At 34.3% G+C, this 16,562-nt stretch overlaps 2 protein-coding genes across 3 annotated transcripts in view; one reads left to right on the forward strand and one right to left on the reverse strand.

Annotated features, from left to right (window-relative positions):
- Positions 1 to 16,562, reverse strand: part of KLRF2 (killer cell lectin like receptor F2) — a 19,899-nt gene continuing 3,337 nt past the window's right edge. Inside the window, exons 2-7 of one of the 2 annotated variants that reach the window (XM_032473515.1) lie at positions 14,608 to 14,709; positions 11,311 to 11,370; positions 6,344 to 6,391; positions 2,693 to 2,841; positions 2,307 to 2,422; positions 1 to 246 (exon numbers count right to left, since the gene is read on the reverse strand). In XM_032473515.1, coding sequence (XP_032329406.1) covers positions 129 to 246; positions 2,307 to 2,422; positions 2,693 to 2,841; positions 6,344 to 6,391; positions 11,311 to 11,370; positions 14,608 to 14,671 — 555 coding nt within the window. In that variant the 5' untranslated portion in view covers positions 14,672 to 14,709 and the 3' untranslated portion in view covers positions 1 to 128. Of the gene's footprint in view, positions 247 to 2,306; positions 2,423 to 2,692; positions 2,842 to 6,343; positions 6,392 to 11,310; positions 11,410 to 14,607; positions 14,710 to 16,562 lie in introns of both variants that reach the window. The other variant, XM_006192180.3, reaches the window with a different exon arrangement.
- CLEC2B (C-type lectin domain family 2 member B) overlaps positions 16,437 to 16,562 on the forward strand; it is a 15,687-nt gene continuing 15,561 nt past the window's right edge. Inside the window, exon 1 of the mRNA XM_032473516.1 lies at positions 16,437 to 16,556. The gene's annotated coding sequence lies outside the window, so the exon portion shown is untranslated. The remainder of the gene's footprint in view (positions 16,557 to 16,562) is intronic.

A 16,562-nucleotide genomic window follows, 5' to 3' on the forward strand; every position in this document is an offset into this window, starting at 1 on the left:
TTAGGAATACTTGAAAAAACTTTATTTGTACTAAAAAAATTATATTCCACTAATGGAAAAAATTGGCACTGTTAACATCCACACATATTTCTTCTGATTCTTTAAATGCACAGATCTGCTTTTGTTGTTCAGACAGCATCTCTCTGGCAAATGCCATTAAATTTGGAGTCACAGTCTTCAGAATACACTTGACTTCTTGTTATGACAGCACAGTTCATGTTATCCATCGATCCAATCATGGTAAAACTAGGAGAAACAGGCAGACTTCAGAACATTTATTTTAAAATAAGGGTTGTATTTCTTAAAGCTTCCCCCCGCCAAACCTGTTCAAGTGCTTTTCTTCAGCAGTCAAAATGTTGCAGAAGTGTTAGAATGAACCCTTCCAGTTCATTGCCAGTGATTGTATTTGGACAATCTTTTTGTGTTTTTTAAATTTTTATTGAAGTGCAGTTGATTTACCATGTTAGTTTCAGGTGTACAGCAAAGTGATTCAGTTATACATAGACATACAGATATACATTTTCCTCTCAGATTCTTTTCCATTATATGTTATTACAAGAAATTGAATATAGTTTCCTGCGCTAGACAGTAAGTCCTTGTTGTTTATCTATTTTATATACGGTAGTGCGTATCTGTGAACCGCCCACCCCTAATTTATCCCTTGCCCTCCCTTTCCCTTTGGGTAACGAGTTTGGTTTCTATGTCTGTGAGTCTGTTTTTGGTTTGTAAATAGAATTTGTATTTTTTAGATCCCACATATAAGTGACATCCCACGATAACTGCCTTTCTCTGACTTACTGCACCAGGCTCTCTTGATTCGCTTGCCCTCCACGCCCTCCCCCAGGGATGTCTCTCTTTGAGTAACATGGCCATAGGCGCTCAAGCCCAAAGACTAGAAGCATCCCTGATTCTTCCTTCCTTCTCGACGCGCAAATTACATGTATCAGCAAGTCCTGGGTCTCCCAGCTCCTGATTCTTTCCTAGCCCAGGCTAGATTACCTCTCCCTTACCTCGGGTCACGAGTTTCTAACTAAATTCAGTTTCAATTTCACTTCCCATCTATTCATTTTCCACAAGAAGCATAAATAATTCCCTTTAAAGGGTCAACTAGATGTCAAAAAGAGTTCTTGGTAAAGACCGCATGGTCTGTACCATCTGCATGACAGATATTTTAAACACCAGTCAGAGTTGCAAAGCAGTAAACTAGGGATTTTTTTTTTTTAAGTTAAAGTAAAAACTGTTTAGATGGCTGTTAAATACCTCAGTTAACTTCAGCAGCATGATAAGGTTAAGAACATGTGTGCACAGAATTTTTTTGGAGACAGCTATTTCCTTAACTATTATTTCTGGTTATTGCATATTGTTAAAAAAATAAAAAACAAACACTATGATAGCCATCTCTATATAATTTTCCTTAAATAATTAAATGCCAGCTTTTAAAATGAGATATGTTGCCATATTAATATGGGTTCCAAATAAAAGAAAAAAAGAGCCTAGTTTTTTTTTTTTTACTAATTTTTGTCAGATTGCCATCAAAGCAGGTCCAAAGAATGAATATTACTTCATACTTGAGTTTTATGTTCATGAAAGATGATAATGAATGGAGAACAGAAATATCTAGGTGTAGATACATATCCAGAGTGAAAGGAACTACCACTCCATGGTCTTTGCTCCAAACCTGCCACATCTCAAGTGCTCTAGTGATGTAGCATGTAATGAAAATGAAAGCATGGAGAACATGTTAATGTATCTGAAACTTAAGAATTTTAAAGCCTTCTTACATGCATTACCTTATGTTGTTCACACAAGAATATGGTGACCAAAGCTTCATTGTTGTTTTCAAACATGTGAAGAAATTGACATCAATGAGTTTAAAATAAATTTCTAAGGGCAATACGTGAAATTTATGCTTTCTGATTTCAGTCCAAGAGACGTTTTTTAATGTGACTTTTATCTTTGCATTTTGTATATAGAAAATATTTGCTCAATATTGTTTTAAATGAGATTTAAGTCAGCTTAACAATTTTTGCATAATTACCATTTTTCGACAATTACTGATTTCCAGGAGCCATAATGAACATCTTCTATCCCAACTAGTGGATGTTAAAAGAAGGAGAGAAAGCAAAGAAGAAAGGCGAAAAAGAGAGAGAGGAAGAAAAAAAAGGAGAGAAAAAATTTCTCTGAAGAAAGGAGGAAAGGAAGAAAAAAATAAAAAGACTAGAGCGCAAAGAACCTTAAATAAAAATAACTTTCAGTAAATGGAACATCAGTACGCCACCAGCCCTCCTCCTCAAAGAAGTACTTACTGTTTTTGTTCCACAAAAAGGTGCTCATTTATCCACATCCATTGTTTTCCTGGAGATATCATATATAATCCAATCCAGCCAGGATGGCCCAATTTTAAACTCTTCTGTATGAACTCCTATAGAGGAAATAGTGTATTCATTCATTCATCCATTCATTTATTCAAAAATATTTTGATGGTTTCTATAGAGTAAGGCAGTGTGCCAGGCATTGATAAAATGGTAAAGAATCTTTTCGTTCAGAGTAATACAGTTTTTTTTTTAATAAACAATGGAAATCATATTATGGGGAAGGAATGTTCAAAAGCAATGACTATAAACCACCCACACTTAGAATTGCGCCTAGCAATTCATCCTTGGGCACTTAGATCCCATTTCTGATTCCTCACCAGCTCTTTTGAATTTTGAATCACTGGCAAATGTGCCTGGAGCTTTGCACAATCACGTTGACTCTCATTCCAAGTTTTAGAAAAAGTTGAAAACCTGTAACATTTTCCTTGGTTCCATAGCCAGTCTTCTGGGCACACAAAATTATTTCCTGAAGGAAAAGGTAGGGGAAAAAAATCAATCAAACTACAGTTAATAGAGAAAGCGTGAATAGTATCAAATGTGATTGACTGGAAAATAGGTTTTGGACAACCTACTTTTTGTGATTAAAAGACACCTCTATTAGCAGAGCAAGAATGAGATTAATTCATAATCTGTTTATTTCCTGGAATGGAGGCAGAGTTTTGGGCTATGGTTTGTCAAGAACAAAGCTTATGAATTCTGCCCCCAATAATTAGGGGAGACAAATATTATTTTAAAGTGTTTATTATTAACTAAAAAATTAAAAACCTGTTGTTTGAATTTCCCCACGATCTGGTTCTGATTCCCTTTTCTTGAAGGTGTCCTTGCAACCTGCACTTCACGTCTGTGACATTACTTACTGTCACCCTTACTTACTTCATTGCATTGGTTGCTTTTATCCTCATGGGCTTTTAACTCACACTGCTGCCTTAGCCTTGAATAGCTTCCCTTCCTTCTTCATCCTCTAAATTATACCTGTCTTTTAATGTTCAATCATATTTCCACCTCAAAAACAAATCCTTTAACTGGTCATAATTTCTGCCACCTCTAAAAGTCATAGCACTCAGGTGTCACTTAGCAAAGGATGAATTGTCCATGACCTAGTCACCTGTGAACGTCTCCATATCTATCTGACTGGAAGGTTCTTGAGATAAGTGTCATATTCATCTCCCTTTGATTATAGTGTCTAACTGTTGACTGTTGAATGGTTGAATTAAATACCGTGAATTAAGTTGGAGCATCTCATACTTTTCATTGTTAATATTTCAGGTCTGTCATCTATAAGCCTAAAATTTTGTAAAAGTTTATTTTAGGAAATTGATTTAACATGTGCAGCTAAGATGGGAAGACAAAGTAACATCAGCAGACATGACTAGAAGATTATCTTCGACTAACTTTCAATGTTTAAACATCATACACATCCTTAACTCATTAATATACTTGGTACCAAGAGTTGCCAATAGTAAGTAGATATAATCTTGCAAAAATATCTGATGACTCAAGGTAATCAGGTTCTAATCTGTGCACAAGTACACAGTCATCTGCTAGAAGGTATAAAATGACCTCAAATATACCTCCAATTTATGACTGGAAAAGGGGTATTTATTCACTATTATCAGTGAGAAGGAATCATTTGAATGAAGTAATTCCATTTCACGGATATGGGTAGACTGGTCAGTACAGTTCCAGAGCTGCAAAACACACTGAAAGTACACCAAATAATCAGAGTAATGTGGTAAACATCAAAAAATGATGCAAAATGTGAACACTAATTGTCCAAAAGAGTTATTATAGTTAATTCAGCTTCAAGCACCATTTTCCCTATTAGGAAGAAATATCATGGGAATGAGGATGGAGAAAAACATTTACTGAGCAATATTTTGTATCAATTGCTGTCTCAGATGCTTTGCATGTTAATAACAACTAACCCAAATTGCCATTATTGTGGACCAAGCAGGTTTCTAAGCACCTAACATATATTTATTTTTTCAAACAACTTTATAAAATAGAGAAATATGTTAAATGACATCATGAGCATATAAAAAAGATGAATCTAGGCTATGAGAAATTATATAGAACCATGACCCATTTTTTCCCATCAAATAGATGTCTAAGAAAAAATAAAAGGCAATAAAGAGGATGTACAGATTAAGAGACTCCAGAGACATTTTAACTTTGTTCTGCCCCTGATTTCTAACAAGTCAAGTGTGGGATAATGATGATGGTATTAAGAGGTTTTTAGGAATTGTGGTAAATGAAATTCTAAAATGGCCCCAAGACTTCTGTCCTGTGTAATTTGCTCCTCTTCAGTGTGAACTGAACTTCAGAAAATGATGGTCTGTTACTCCTATGATTGTTGTATTATATGACAAGACAAAGTGATTCTGAAGACTAAAGAAACATCCCCAATCCTGTGATTTTGAGTTAATGAAAAGACAGAGATTATCCCAAGTAAGCCTGACTGAATCAGGTACAAGTCCTTCAGAAGGGAACTGGGCCTTTTCTGAAGAGAGAGAGAAGTCCTATTGTCTTTGAGGAATTAAACTTCCCCGTCTTGAGAGGATGTACAAGAATAACTCATTGGCAAGGAAATGCAGGGGCCCTCTAGGCACTTAGAGCAGCCCTGTGTGACAGCCAGCAGGAAAGCTGTGATCTCAGTCCTCCGGCCACACGTAACTGAATTGCACTAATGACCACACGAGCTTGCAAGAACCTCAGGTCCAGAAAGGTTCACGGTCTGGCCAACAACTAAACTGTATCCTGTGGGATCCTGAATAGATAATTGAGTTACGCTCTGTCCGGACTCCCAACCCAGGGAAACTCTGAGGCAACAAATTGCAGTTATGAACTATTAAGTGTGTAGGCAATTTGTTATACATCAAGAGAAAACTAGCACAGGAGTTACAGTGATATTGTGATTATGTTAAGCAAAAGGATCCCTTGAATATAAAAATCACAGACTGAAATATTTAAGTATTAAGTGGCATGATGGCTGGTAATAGCTTTAATACAATCTAGTTTGGGGGAGCTATGATGGTGGAGATACAGACGAAATCATGTTTAGTATATAATTGATAATTGTTGATGCTATTGAAAAGCACATGGAGATTTATTATATAATTCTCTCTACTGTTAGTTATATTTTTCATGATAAAAATCTAAGAATATAATAAAACAAAATATTATGAAGTAGACATTATCATCTCCCTCAATTTACAGATGAAAAAAGTGAGCCTATCCAACTCTCCCAAAGTCATATAACAGATAAATATCAGAGCTGAAATTCCAATCCACTTAGTTTGGCTTCATGGCCCATGTTTTAATCAATGAATCATACCACCTCCACCCTATTGTAACTGATGTTAGTGAGTCAGAGTTCACCAAAAAAATAGAACGATTTATATGTTTGTGTGTGTGTGTGTGTGTGTGTGTGTGTGTTTATAAAGAGAAAGAATGAGAGGAGACAGAAAGAGATTTTTATGAAACTGGTTCATGCCATTATTAAGGCTGAGAAGTCCAAAATGTTCAGGCTGGCAAGCTAGAGACTCAGGGAAGAGCTGATGTTGCAGCTTGAGTCTGAAGGCACTCTAGAGGCTAGATTTCCTCTTTCTTGAAGCCCTCCAGTATTTTTTCTCATAAGACCTTCAACTGATTGGATGGGGCCCACCTACATATGGAAGGTAACTTGCTTTACTCAAAATCTACTAACTTAAATTCTAATCCCACCTAAAGGGAACATTCACAGCAACATCTAAACTAGTGTTTGATCAAATATCTGGGTACTATGCACTGCCCAGCCAAGTTCACACACAAAATTAACAGTTGGTTCAATCTTCACTAAATATTCTATGATGTAGTTATTACACTCCCATTTGAAAGTTTAATATTCCTAAATTCATGTGACCAGTTGATTGAAATCTCTTGATTCAAACATAGAACAACAACACGTTACAGACAGAATAGAATATTACCTGCTAGGCTGGTGATATTTTCTTTCTGAGAGAAGTCCATTTTTTTAACTGCACTCAGTGCAAAGAAAAAAGATAGTAAGAAATATTTTTTGATGAATAACAATCTAGGTATATGAGAAAATACTAGCACAAAATAAAGGCATGCAAATAAAAATTCAAAGTCTCCTTCTTCTTTTTTATTTTAATCAATATATCTTTTAAATCTCTTTTCATTTATACCAGTTCACATATATTTGAATGCCACTCTCTCTCCACTCCCTTTTATGATATTTGTTTGCTAATCTGTAGAATTTCTTATAGAGTTTGATGAGTTGCATTCTATAACAAGTTCTTCAATCCCCTCCTGACAGTTAGATTTAGAAGCTTGTTAATATTAAGAATCAAAAACTTTTTTTTGCAAAAATATATTATAAGGGGTACTGTGAACTGTTGCAGCACAAGGGAAAGTACATAATGTCTGGTTGTTCCACTTTTACTGGTGTTAATTTTATTGGTGATTTCAAATGTCGTCAGTATGAAGCCATCCTTTATAAAATGCCACATCATTCTCTAACCTAACGGTTTTAGCAGCTGTTGATGGTCTTTGTCTACATTTATTATTTTATTAAGGATTACCCAATAGTGGTTTTTAAACTTCTGTAAATTCCTTCTGTAATTATGACTATGATTCTAAATAAAACAACCCCTTTTTCCCCATTGACTGTTTGGTTTTCCTGAAGCACAATTCACATACAAAAGACTAAATCATATTGCTTGACCCTTTTCCTTTTTCTACGAATCTTTAGAATGAGTTGAGGCTCTAAGAACTCCCAAAGCTGACCAATTTGTTTTTTACTTTACAGCTTTTTTTGAGGTATAGTTGACACACAATGAACTGCATTAATGATGCTGAGTAGCTTTTTTTAGTGCTTGTTACATGTTCATATATCTCTTTGATGAATTACCCGTTCAGATCTTTTGCCTATTTTTTTTATTGGGTTGTTTGTCTTTTTAGGACTGAGTTGTAAGAGTTTTTGTATATTCAAGATATGATTACTTTGTTGGATATGTTTTATAAATAATTCCTCCCAGTTCGTGGCTTGAGTTTTCATTTTCTTAATGGTGTCTTTTGATAAGCAAATTTCTATTTAAAATTTTGATAAAGTTCAGTTTATCCATTTTTTTTTCTATTATGGATGGTACTTTTGGTGTTATGTCAAAGAAATGTTTGCCTAACCCAAAGTCATCAAGAATTTATTTTGTGTTTTAGTTCTTATTTAGGAGTTAATTTTTACATATGATATGAGGAGAGATCTAATTTCTTTTCTTTTTTTTCTTTTTTTTATATGGATATCTAGTTCTGGCACCATTTGTCGAAGTGATTAAATCCTTTGAAACCTTTCCTGATTGAATTGCCTTGACACCTTGTCAAAAAGGAGTTGATGACAGATGTGTTGGTCTTTTGCTGGACTCTCATTCTGCTCTGCTGACCTGCATGTCAGTATAGTGTTATGCCAGCACCACACTGTGCTGATTACTATAATCATATAAATATATAAATGTATATATGTGAATATGCATATTTCCATGTAAACTTTAGAGTCAGCTTGCCAATTTCTATGAAAACATCTTGGAATTTTGACAAGAATCTGTTGAATTTATTGATCAATTTGAGAAGAATTGCCTCCTTAACAATATTAAGTCTTCTGATTCCATAAACAAGGTACATAACTCCACTTACTTCGGCCTTTAATTTCTTTAAGCGATGCTTTCTAGTTTTCAGTGTATAACTCTTATATTATTTCTTCCTTAAATATTTGGTAGAATTCACTAGTGAAACACCGTGGGCCTGCTGTTTTCTTTGTGAGAAGGGTTGTGTTTTGTTTTTGTTTTTGTTTTTGTTTTTGTTTTTGTTTTTGTTTTTGTTTTTGTTTTTGTAAATTCAGTTTCATTAATAGATATGGAAGCTATTCAGGTTATCTATTTATCCTTGAGTGCACTTTGATATTTTGTGTCTTTCAAGAAATTTGTCTATTTCATTAAATTCGTTGGCATAAAGTTACTCATAATCTTCCTTTCTTGTCTTTGGGATCTGTAGTGGTATCCCCTCTGATATCTGATTTGATAATTTGTGTCTTTTCTCTTTTTTCTTCCTGATAAGTCTGAGAAGATGTTTTTCACTTTTATTTATCTTCTAAAATATCTAGTTTTCAGCTTTATTGATTTTCTCTGTTTTTCTGCCTTTCATTTGATTGTGATGCATTTGAAGAGAATACATACTATGCTGTTGTTGGTCAGCATGTTCTGTCAACGTCAGTGACATCAAGTTGGTCTATAGGGTTGTCAAGTCTTCTATGTCTTTGATTTTTTCTGCCTACTCACTCTGTCTATCCTTGAGAGAAGGGTGTGAAAATAACCAACAACGATGGGTTTTTCTATTTCTCCTTTTAGTTCTCCCATTTTCTCCTTCATGCTGTTGGAAGCTCTGTCACTGGCTGTGTAAATGTTTAGGACTGTCACCTTTGTTGATGCATGATCTGTCCCATGAATGGTCACGCAAAGTCCCATTAACTTGACTCCTGGATCTTTTTGACATAATCTTAGATCTGTGATCGTCTTCTTGTTCCCCTCATGACAAGGTATTTCAAAATGTGTTTTGTATACCTGTCATCCTTCAATCCTGGAATTGGCCATTTCTCTTAAGAGCCTGGTTCTTTTTGTTGGGAACAAAGTGTCCCTCTTCTGCTATACCTCTATCCCCTCCTGCCCCAGAATTTACCTCTTTTTACCATATCTATTTTTACTTCTTTAAGTGTTAATCACAATTCTAAATATTGTGTGCATTCTTAAACTTCATTCCTATTACTTTTTTGTATATTACTTTTTCTACTGAACTTTCAAATCGATGTTATTTCATCTTGTTGCAGGCACATACACACAAAATCTCCTTTTTACTGTATCAAGTGCCTTCAGCTTCTTACCTGCATTATTTTTAGATTGTTTTCATATGAACTGAATTAATTGCTTTCCAGGAACATAAAACAGCTGATAACTTGAAATGCCTTTTCATTAGATTCTTGGGCTAGCTTCACTCTAACTAAAAATCAGCCCCACTCCCTTATTTATTCCAGGAGAATGCGTGGAAAATGTGAGTTAAAATTGAATTTGTTCATAAGTTTGAAGACATTGCTACAGTGGTGTCTTTTCATGTACATTTAAAAATCTGGTGCCAGTTTGTCTTTGCTTTGGGAGAAAATGAATTCTTTATGTAAACTTTTAAGATCATGTCTTTACTCATGGTATCCTGAAATACAATAAATCTATCTATCTATCTATCTATCTATCTATCTATCTATCTATCTATCTATTTATCTATCTATCTATCCATCCATCCATCCATCTGTCATCTATCCATTTATACTTATTTTTGTGTCATATTCTGAATTTTGCTGATTCTTATAAGCTGGGAACTCATGTTTTTGCTTTCTTGCTTTTTCTCCTGAAATTTTTAAAAATATTATTTTTTATTATTTCTTATCTACTTTTCCCTCTATTCTCTTTTTCTGAGAAGTTGTTAAATATTGTCCTTCCTGTATGAGCGTATTTTCTGTTTTTGTCTCAGATATTCTAATACTTATTTATATTTAAAATTTTTTTCTGACACTTTTCTCTATGTTCTGGAATATTTGGTTAGCTACCATTTTTTTTTTTTTTTAAGATAGAAAGGATGTAGGAAATAGCCAAGCTATGCAGTAGATCAATACACTACTTCCTTCACCCACTCCAGAACCAAAATAAGGGAACACACACCCCATCGCACCAACACTCCGTAAAAGAGGAGAGCCCCAGTGCATGCATCTAGTTTTATATACATAGTCATATATCTCATTGTTTTAAGAACATTTTTTGGACGTGGTATGGTGGTAAAAGCCACTGTATGAGTGGAGTAAAAGGTTGTCAAGACACCAGCCTGAAAAGCCATTCCTTGAACAATCTTTCTGTTAATTACTTTGCTTTAGACCTCACTTTACTCTCTGGACTCTTATCTCTGAAAACGGGGTCCTGCCTGGGTTTTGCCCTGTGGGATAGCTTTCATCTAGATGGAGCCATCTGCTACATTTTCTCTGAACTGTGGTTCTCTCCATTGATTTATCCAATAGCATTATCCCATCCTCTTTTCATTTTCTTTACAATTTTCTTCTCTTTCCATTCTGCGCTTCTGTTAGTTTATTCTATTTTCGTTACTGTTTTTACTGTTCTAATATAAATCCTGGGAGAGAGCATAGGCAAATGTTTTTGATCAATACTTTGTTCTGAGCTGAAAACTACGGAAAATATTTTTAAATATTTGGTCAAATACTAGTCAAAGTACAAGCACAACCTTAACTGAAATGCGAATATTAAAATTGTCACAGCATTATTAGAATAAAAATATCAATAGGAAAAATATTGCCCCACTAGTATTTCTTCAATGTGTTAAACTTTACTGGTTTCTTCTCAATAGTGCCTTTCTCAAAAAGAATGATTGAGCCCTACATTTTCAGGAACTACAGTTTCAAGAGAAAGAAAATTATAGAAACCATTAATTAGTCTGGTTGTTTCAAAAAGAACAACTATAGAATACACACATTAAATACCACTTCAGAAAATAAAAGATGCAGATACTTTAAAATTATTTTCTCTCAAAGTGATACCAATGAGCACATATTTTTTTTTATACAAATATATCATTACTTTTTATAAAATGGTAAGTCAGTCTTTTACTGGTGATTCTTCATAAGAAGAGATGTGGAATATATGTTATTTTTATATTTTATATTAAAATATTTCCTTCTATATGAAAATAATTTTGTAATATGACACAATGGACTGGTCAGTTTAATTTACCAATATTGGACTCTAATGTGGAGCTTATCTTGATATTAAAAGTAATTAAAGATCAACTTTTTTTCTGAAAGTGCAAAAATAAGTAAAAATTCCATACTCACACCAAAAGTTCAGGCCAATCACTGCCGTGATGAAAATGAGGATCCCAATGCATCCAAATACTAGCAAAAGACAGTGATATTGTAGATACAGAGGGACATCTGAAATGGTGAGATTTTTTTCAGGAACTTTAGAACTCTGTGATTATTCACTTTATGAACATTTTCCTGTTTTACTTTTATTACAGAGACAACCTATGTTCATTTTAGACATAGTGTTAGAATTGATTGTTTATTTATAAACTTTTTCCTTTATTTAATTTATTTTTCTTTATTTAATCTTTATTTTATATTAATTTATAATCTAATTTATGACTAACATTTATGATTAATTGAAAATAACAAATATTTACAGTCCAAAAACAGAGATGCAACTGTTATTGAATGTGTTGGATTACAACGTCATTGTTTTGCTTTGCTAATTATTTGATGATTTTTTTGATGACAAAATGATTTATTAATATACAGTATACACAATGTACAGTAGTATATTAAAACTATTACATAATAGGGTATAAAAATATAAAATATATGATTTATACTCTATACACAGAATAATATAATATATATTATATATCAGGTACTGCCATGGGTATTATTTTAACGACTCACTGTAACAAATAAAAGAAGAAAAAGAACATTTATCGAAGTTCTATTATGTACCAGTCACTGTACTGGGAATATTGCCGTGTTATTTCATTTTTACATATGATATATTGTATTTTCCTGGCTTTGGTATTTTGGACAGGAATCAGCATCAACCTAAACAGCATGGACCTCTGATTAAGGATGCTTATCTAGAACTGTGCCATCTACTCCCTTGGCTCAGAGTTGGCAGGTCTCTTTATAGAGAAGTAACACGCATGTCTCTGTTTACTCTATACCTACATTAAACAGGGATATGCATGCTATGATCCTCTTTCAATTTTATCTATTTTTGCCCACACATCGGCACTTTTGGATAAGTTGGATATACACACTCTTTCCACAAAAAAGGTGAAGGCAGATATCTTTCTATATGCAGACTGGCATAGGGATAGTATCACAACCTAGAAGCATCCTGGCCAGACCACTTACCACACCACTGACAAAGTCAAGTAATTTGATACTCAGATAATTGTCTGCCAATTTTAGTTAGTTTATAAATGGAGAAACGCTTAATTCCATTACCTTGGTTGTACATTTCACAAATTTTTTTCTTCTAAGTCATAGTTTTAAAATGCCATTTCTCAAATTGGGTAACAGGTGGATGTTTCACTTCAATTAATTTTTATGGACTTGGTATCACTGATAATGTCTATAGTACACACTAATAGGATGTGCTGTAGGCAGTAAAACTTCTTAAATGTGTTGCAGTGTTGTCTGCATTACAGAATAAATCCAGAATAAGTTTCTATTTTTCCCTCTTGCCTGTGGATATTTCTTCTGCTCAAACAGAAGTAGAAAGACCTCTACTTAGCCCCAAATCCTCAAAACACATTTTTGCAATTTTACGAAAGGATGGAAATCCCAGGCGCATGGCTCTGCAATTAACTGGTTCTATCTCTGCCGGAGAGGGAAATTTTAAACTCTTGGCCAAATAATATTATAGCTATAAATTAAAAATCAATATTCTCTTGCACAGGCCGCAGTTATAAAACGTATCAAGCCAGGTACCTGGACTGCACTGCCCTGGTCCATTCTAGCCAGTTGCTGTTGGCCCGCGTGGTTCAGTATTAAGACATTGCCCTTTGAATCCCGTTATTATCACTACTCAAGAGCACTAATTATGTTACTCACATCTGATTTATGATAGGAAGATTTCCTTTCTGGATTTAGCAGCAAGATTAATTATATCCATCTTAAGCAATAGGTGTAAATTTACATCTTTACAGTGTGAGCCAAACAAGTGCTCAGGTTTCTCTTACTCATCAATAGTAAGGAAGCTTAGAAACCAATTGATATCAAACACAGACGTGCTCAGGGTATGCAATTTTTGTTGAATTGTAGGCTTAATTTATGCTGCCAGTCTTACTCATCTTTCACTCATAATTCAAATGGACGTTACTTGGTATTCTGTGTATTTATACTCAGATTTCGTGTCTTCACTCCCTTTCTGTTATAAGATGGTTTATACATTCAAGAGCAAATAGTTAATAATTTAATGTCCACATTAAAAACAATCACACTATAGATTTGCTGTATTATAAATAAAAGTATTGAGTTTAAGAGGAGAAAAAATAATTGCCAAAAGCCATGCACCTAGTTCAGGGTCCAGTTCAGTCAATTTGATTCCAATGGTCTTAGTTTTCGTTACGGCAAAGATAAGTTACTAATGATAAAAAGGAAGTGTTGGTTCCTGGCATTGAAACCACAAAAGGGACCCTGAGCCTTCAAATGATGAGAAAATACCATGTTTCTGAAAAACAATGTTTTTTGAATTTGCAAGATGGAAACTGAGATAGTATGTGAGAATGTCCCTCAAGCGTGTATGTGGCAGAGCTGCGGTAGTGACCAGCGAGTCTAAATTTTTGACCCATGTCATCCCGGCTGAGATCTTGGCTGTTTCAACAGAATTATTTAAAAAATTTATTTTGGACAGGCTGAATTTAGACACCAGTATTGTTTATTAAACTTGTCTATAGATCTGAAATAAAAACCCAAAACTAAAAACAACCTTGTCGCAGATACAGCAGCCTCAAATGACAGAGATAAATGCTTTCTTTTATTTTGCCCTTCTCTCGTTCTCAGTGGACTGTTCTGCCAACCTCATGTATCTTTTGTGAAGATTAAAAAATACAATACGTATGTGTGTGTGTGTGTGTGTGTGTATATATATATAAATATGATTTTTAAGCTGTAAAACACCATAGCACCCTTGTTACTTCCCCCATCAGCCCTAGTTCTTTACCTTCTGAGTGAAATAGATACCTTGTAGATATGTAGATAACATGTATGTAGATAACATAACCTAGTAGTCGCTTCTCCTTCTTATGTTTCATAGGAGAAGTAATTTATATAAAAAATACTATTTTCGACCTTTCAGTTGAAAGTTACACTCTTATTCATATGCTACTACTTTGAGGGGATTATAAATCATCCTATTACCATTTCTCTGGCTCTTGTGGCTGCAAAAATAGAGTTTTTATTGCTGATGCTTACATGAGCCTCAACAATTGATCTTAGACAACTTATGAGCAGCTTTTAAATCCCAGAACACGGTTAACTTTAACACTTTAAAGATTTCAAAGATAGTTATTCTCTTAGGAGAATAATGCAGTTTTAAACTGGAGTCTGAGTGCAGAGGAGCAGTATTCCTACCTTTAGATCTTTTTCTGGATTTGAAGTGATTCTTCAGCATCATATAGCCATCTTCATTCTCCATTTCCTCAAATGTGTTCTTGTGATGATATCTAGAAAATACTGAAAATAAAATGGAGAGTAGCCTCAGCCTTGGATATTTCTCCTAGGTGTAGTGTACCAAAAACTGATAGGAAGTCCAAAAATAGTCAAAATTTACTTGGACGTGGTTATCTGAAACCACACAGGATATGTTGGTGAATGAAAATAAAAAGACATGCAATTTTCTGGCTAAAGTTCTGTTTGTTGCAAGGTAAAGGTGACTGTTTTATTTGACTCTTTTCAACAATTATTTACTGTGCACATACTTGTGCACAGTTTATTAGGAACATAATAGTGAACAAGATAAACATACTTCTTACCTTCATGTTTCTTCTATTCTAGTAAGGAAAAAAATGAGATAAATCAAATAACCATCAAACAAACAAATAAAACCAGTGTCTGGTTAGATATGAATAAACATTTTTGATTTTAAAAAAATTTAAATAACCATTTTGCTATTTGGGGATATATCTGGCAAGCAGAGTCTAGATAAAAAGGTTTAGATAAAGCAAAACAGGAAAAGAAACAGGTCAGTAAGTCTCAAATTAGTGGCAATAACAATTATTTTGAAAACAATAACTTTTCAAAAGTGTTTTTTCAGAAAAATTCTTGGCAGATTTTCCTTCAGTAAGTGTGGTGGTTAACTTTATGTGTCAACTTGGCTGGGCCACGAGGTGCCCAGAAACTTGGTCAAACATGATTCTGAGTGTTTCTACAAAGATGGTTTTGGATGAGATTAACATTTGAATCAGTGGACTTTGAGGAAAGCAGATTGCCCCCCATAATGTGGGTGGGCCTCATCTAATCAGTTGAAGGCCTGAATAGAACAAAAAGACTGGTCTCTCTCAACCAAGAGAGAATTTTCTTGTTGTCCACTGTGCCTTCTGACTTCATCTATAACATTGTCTGGTTCTACAGCAGATGGCATTTGGACTCAGAATTAAATATCAGCCATCCAGTATATCTAACCTGCTAGGACACCTTGCAGATTTTTAACTTGCCAGCCTACAAAATTGCCTGAGCCAATTCCTTGGAAAAAAAAAAAACAAAAACCTATCTATCTATCTATCTATCAGCTATCCTATTGGTTCTGTTCCTCTGGGGAAACCTGACTAATACAATATTAGTTATAAAGCCCAATAAACGCCACCAAATAACATGCATACAGGTGCTCTGTACCACACCAAAGTTTGAAAAACAGCTCTTAGTAAACAGTGTTTTAAATATACTTGATGTATGCTCAATTAATGTGTTATGATTATAAATATGATACATTGGGGGTATCATGTTTAAAAGAAGTTGAAATTAAAACCTTTTGGTTAATAGCAGCCAAAATAATAGTTTCTATTTTGAAATCCTCTTGTCTAGTCTAAGCTCAGGTGATCTGTGGATTTACCCTCCTGCTTTTCTCTGTACAAACTAGGCAGGTGATGTCACGCTTATTTCCGAGCCCCTATTATAATGTAAGAAAACTTTATTCTCCGGGCTCCTTAGACCACACTAACCATTGGTGATATTTTAGTGAAAAATAACTCTTTGAAATCATCCACTGCTTCCAAATGCTAACCGCAGTGCTATGTTTCATTCCTTGTCTTACAGGAAACATGTAATCATCACACTTTTTTCTCTTAAAATTCCCTTCTTGAAATAATCTTCTCTTCAGTTTTGGGACACCACACTCCTCTGATACTCCTCCATCCTATCTGATTGCCTTTTTCCTTCATGCAAATTCATCTCTCTTTCACTACCCACTTTCCTCTCTGTTCTCATTTCCTTTTCCTTTCAGTGTCCCGGTCAGAACAAATGTAGTGTTAATTCTGAGGCAGCCTGTGTGACACCAGCTGCTTCTCTTCAGTTTTCCTCTTAGTGTAAGT

The sequence above is a fragment of the Camelus ferus genome, chromosome 34 (assembly GCF_009834535.1).
Source record: "Camelus ferus isolate YT-003-E chromosome 34, BCGSAC_Cfer_1.0, whole genome shotgun sequence".
NCBI classification, from domain to species: domain Eukaryota; kingdom Metazoa; phylum Chordata; class Mammalia; order Artiodactyla; family Camelidae; genus Camelus; species Camelus ferus.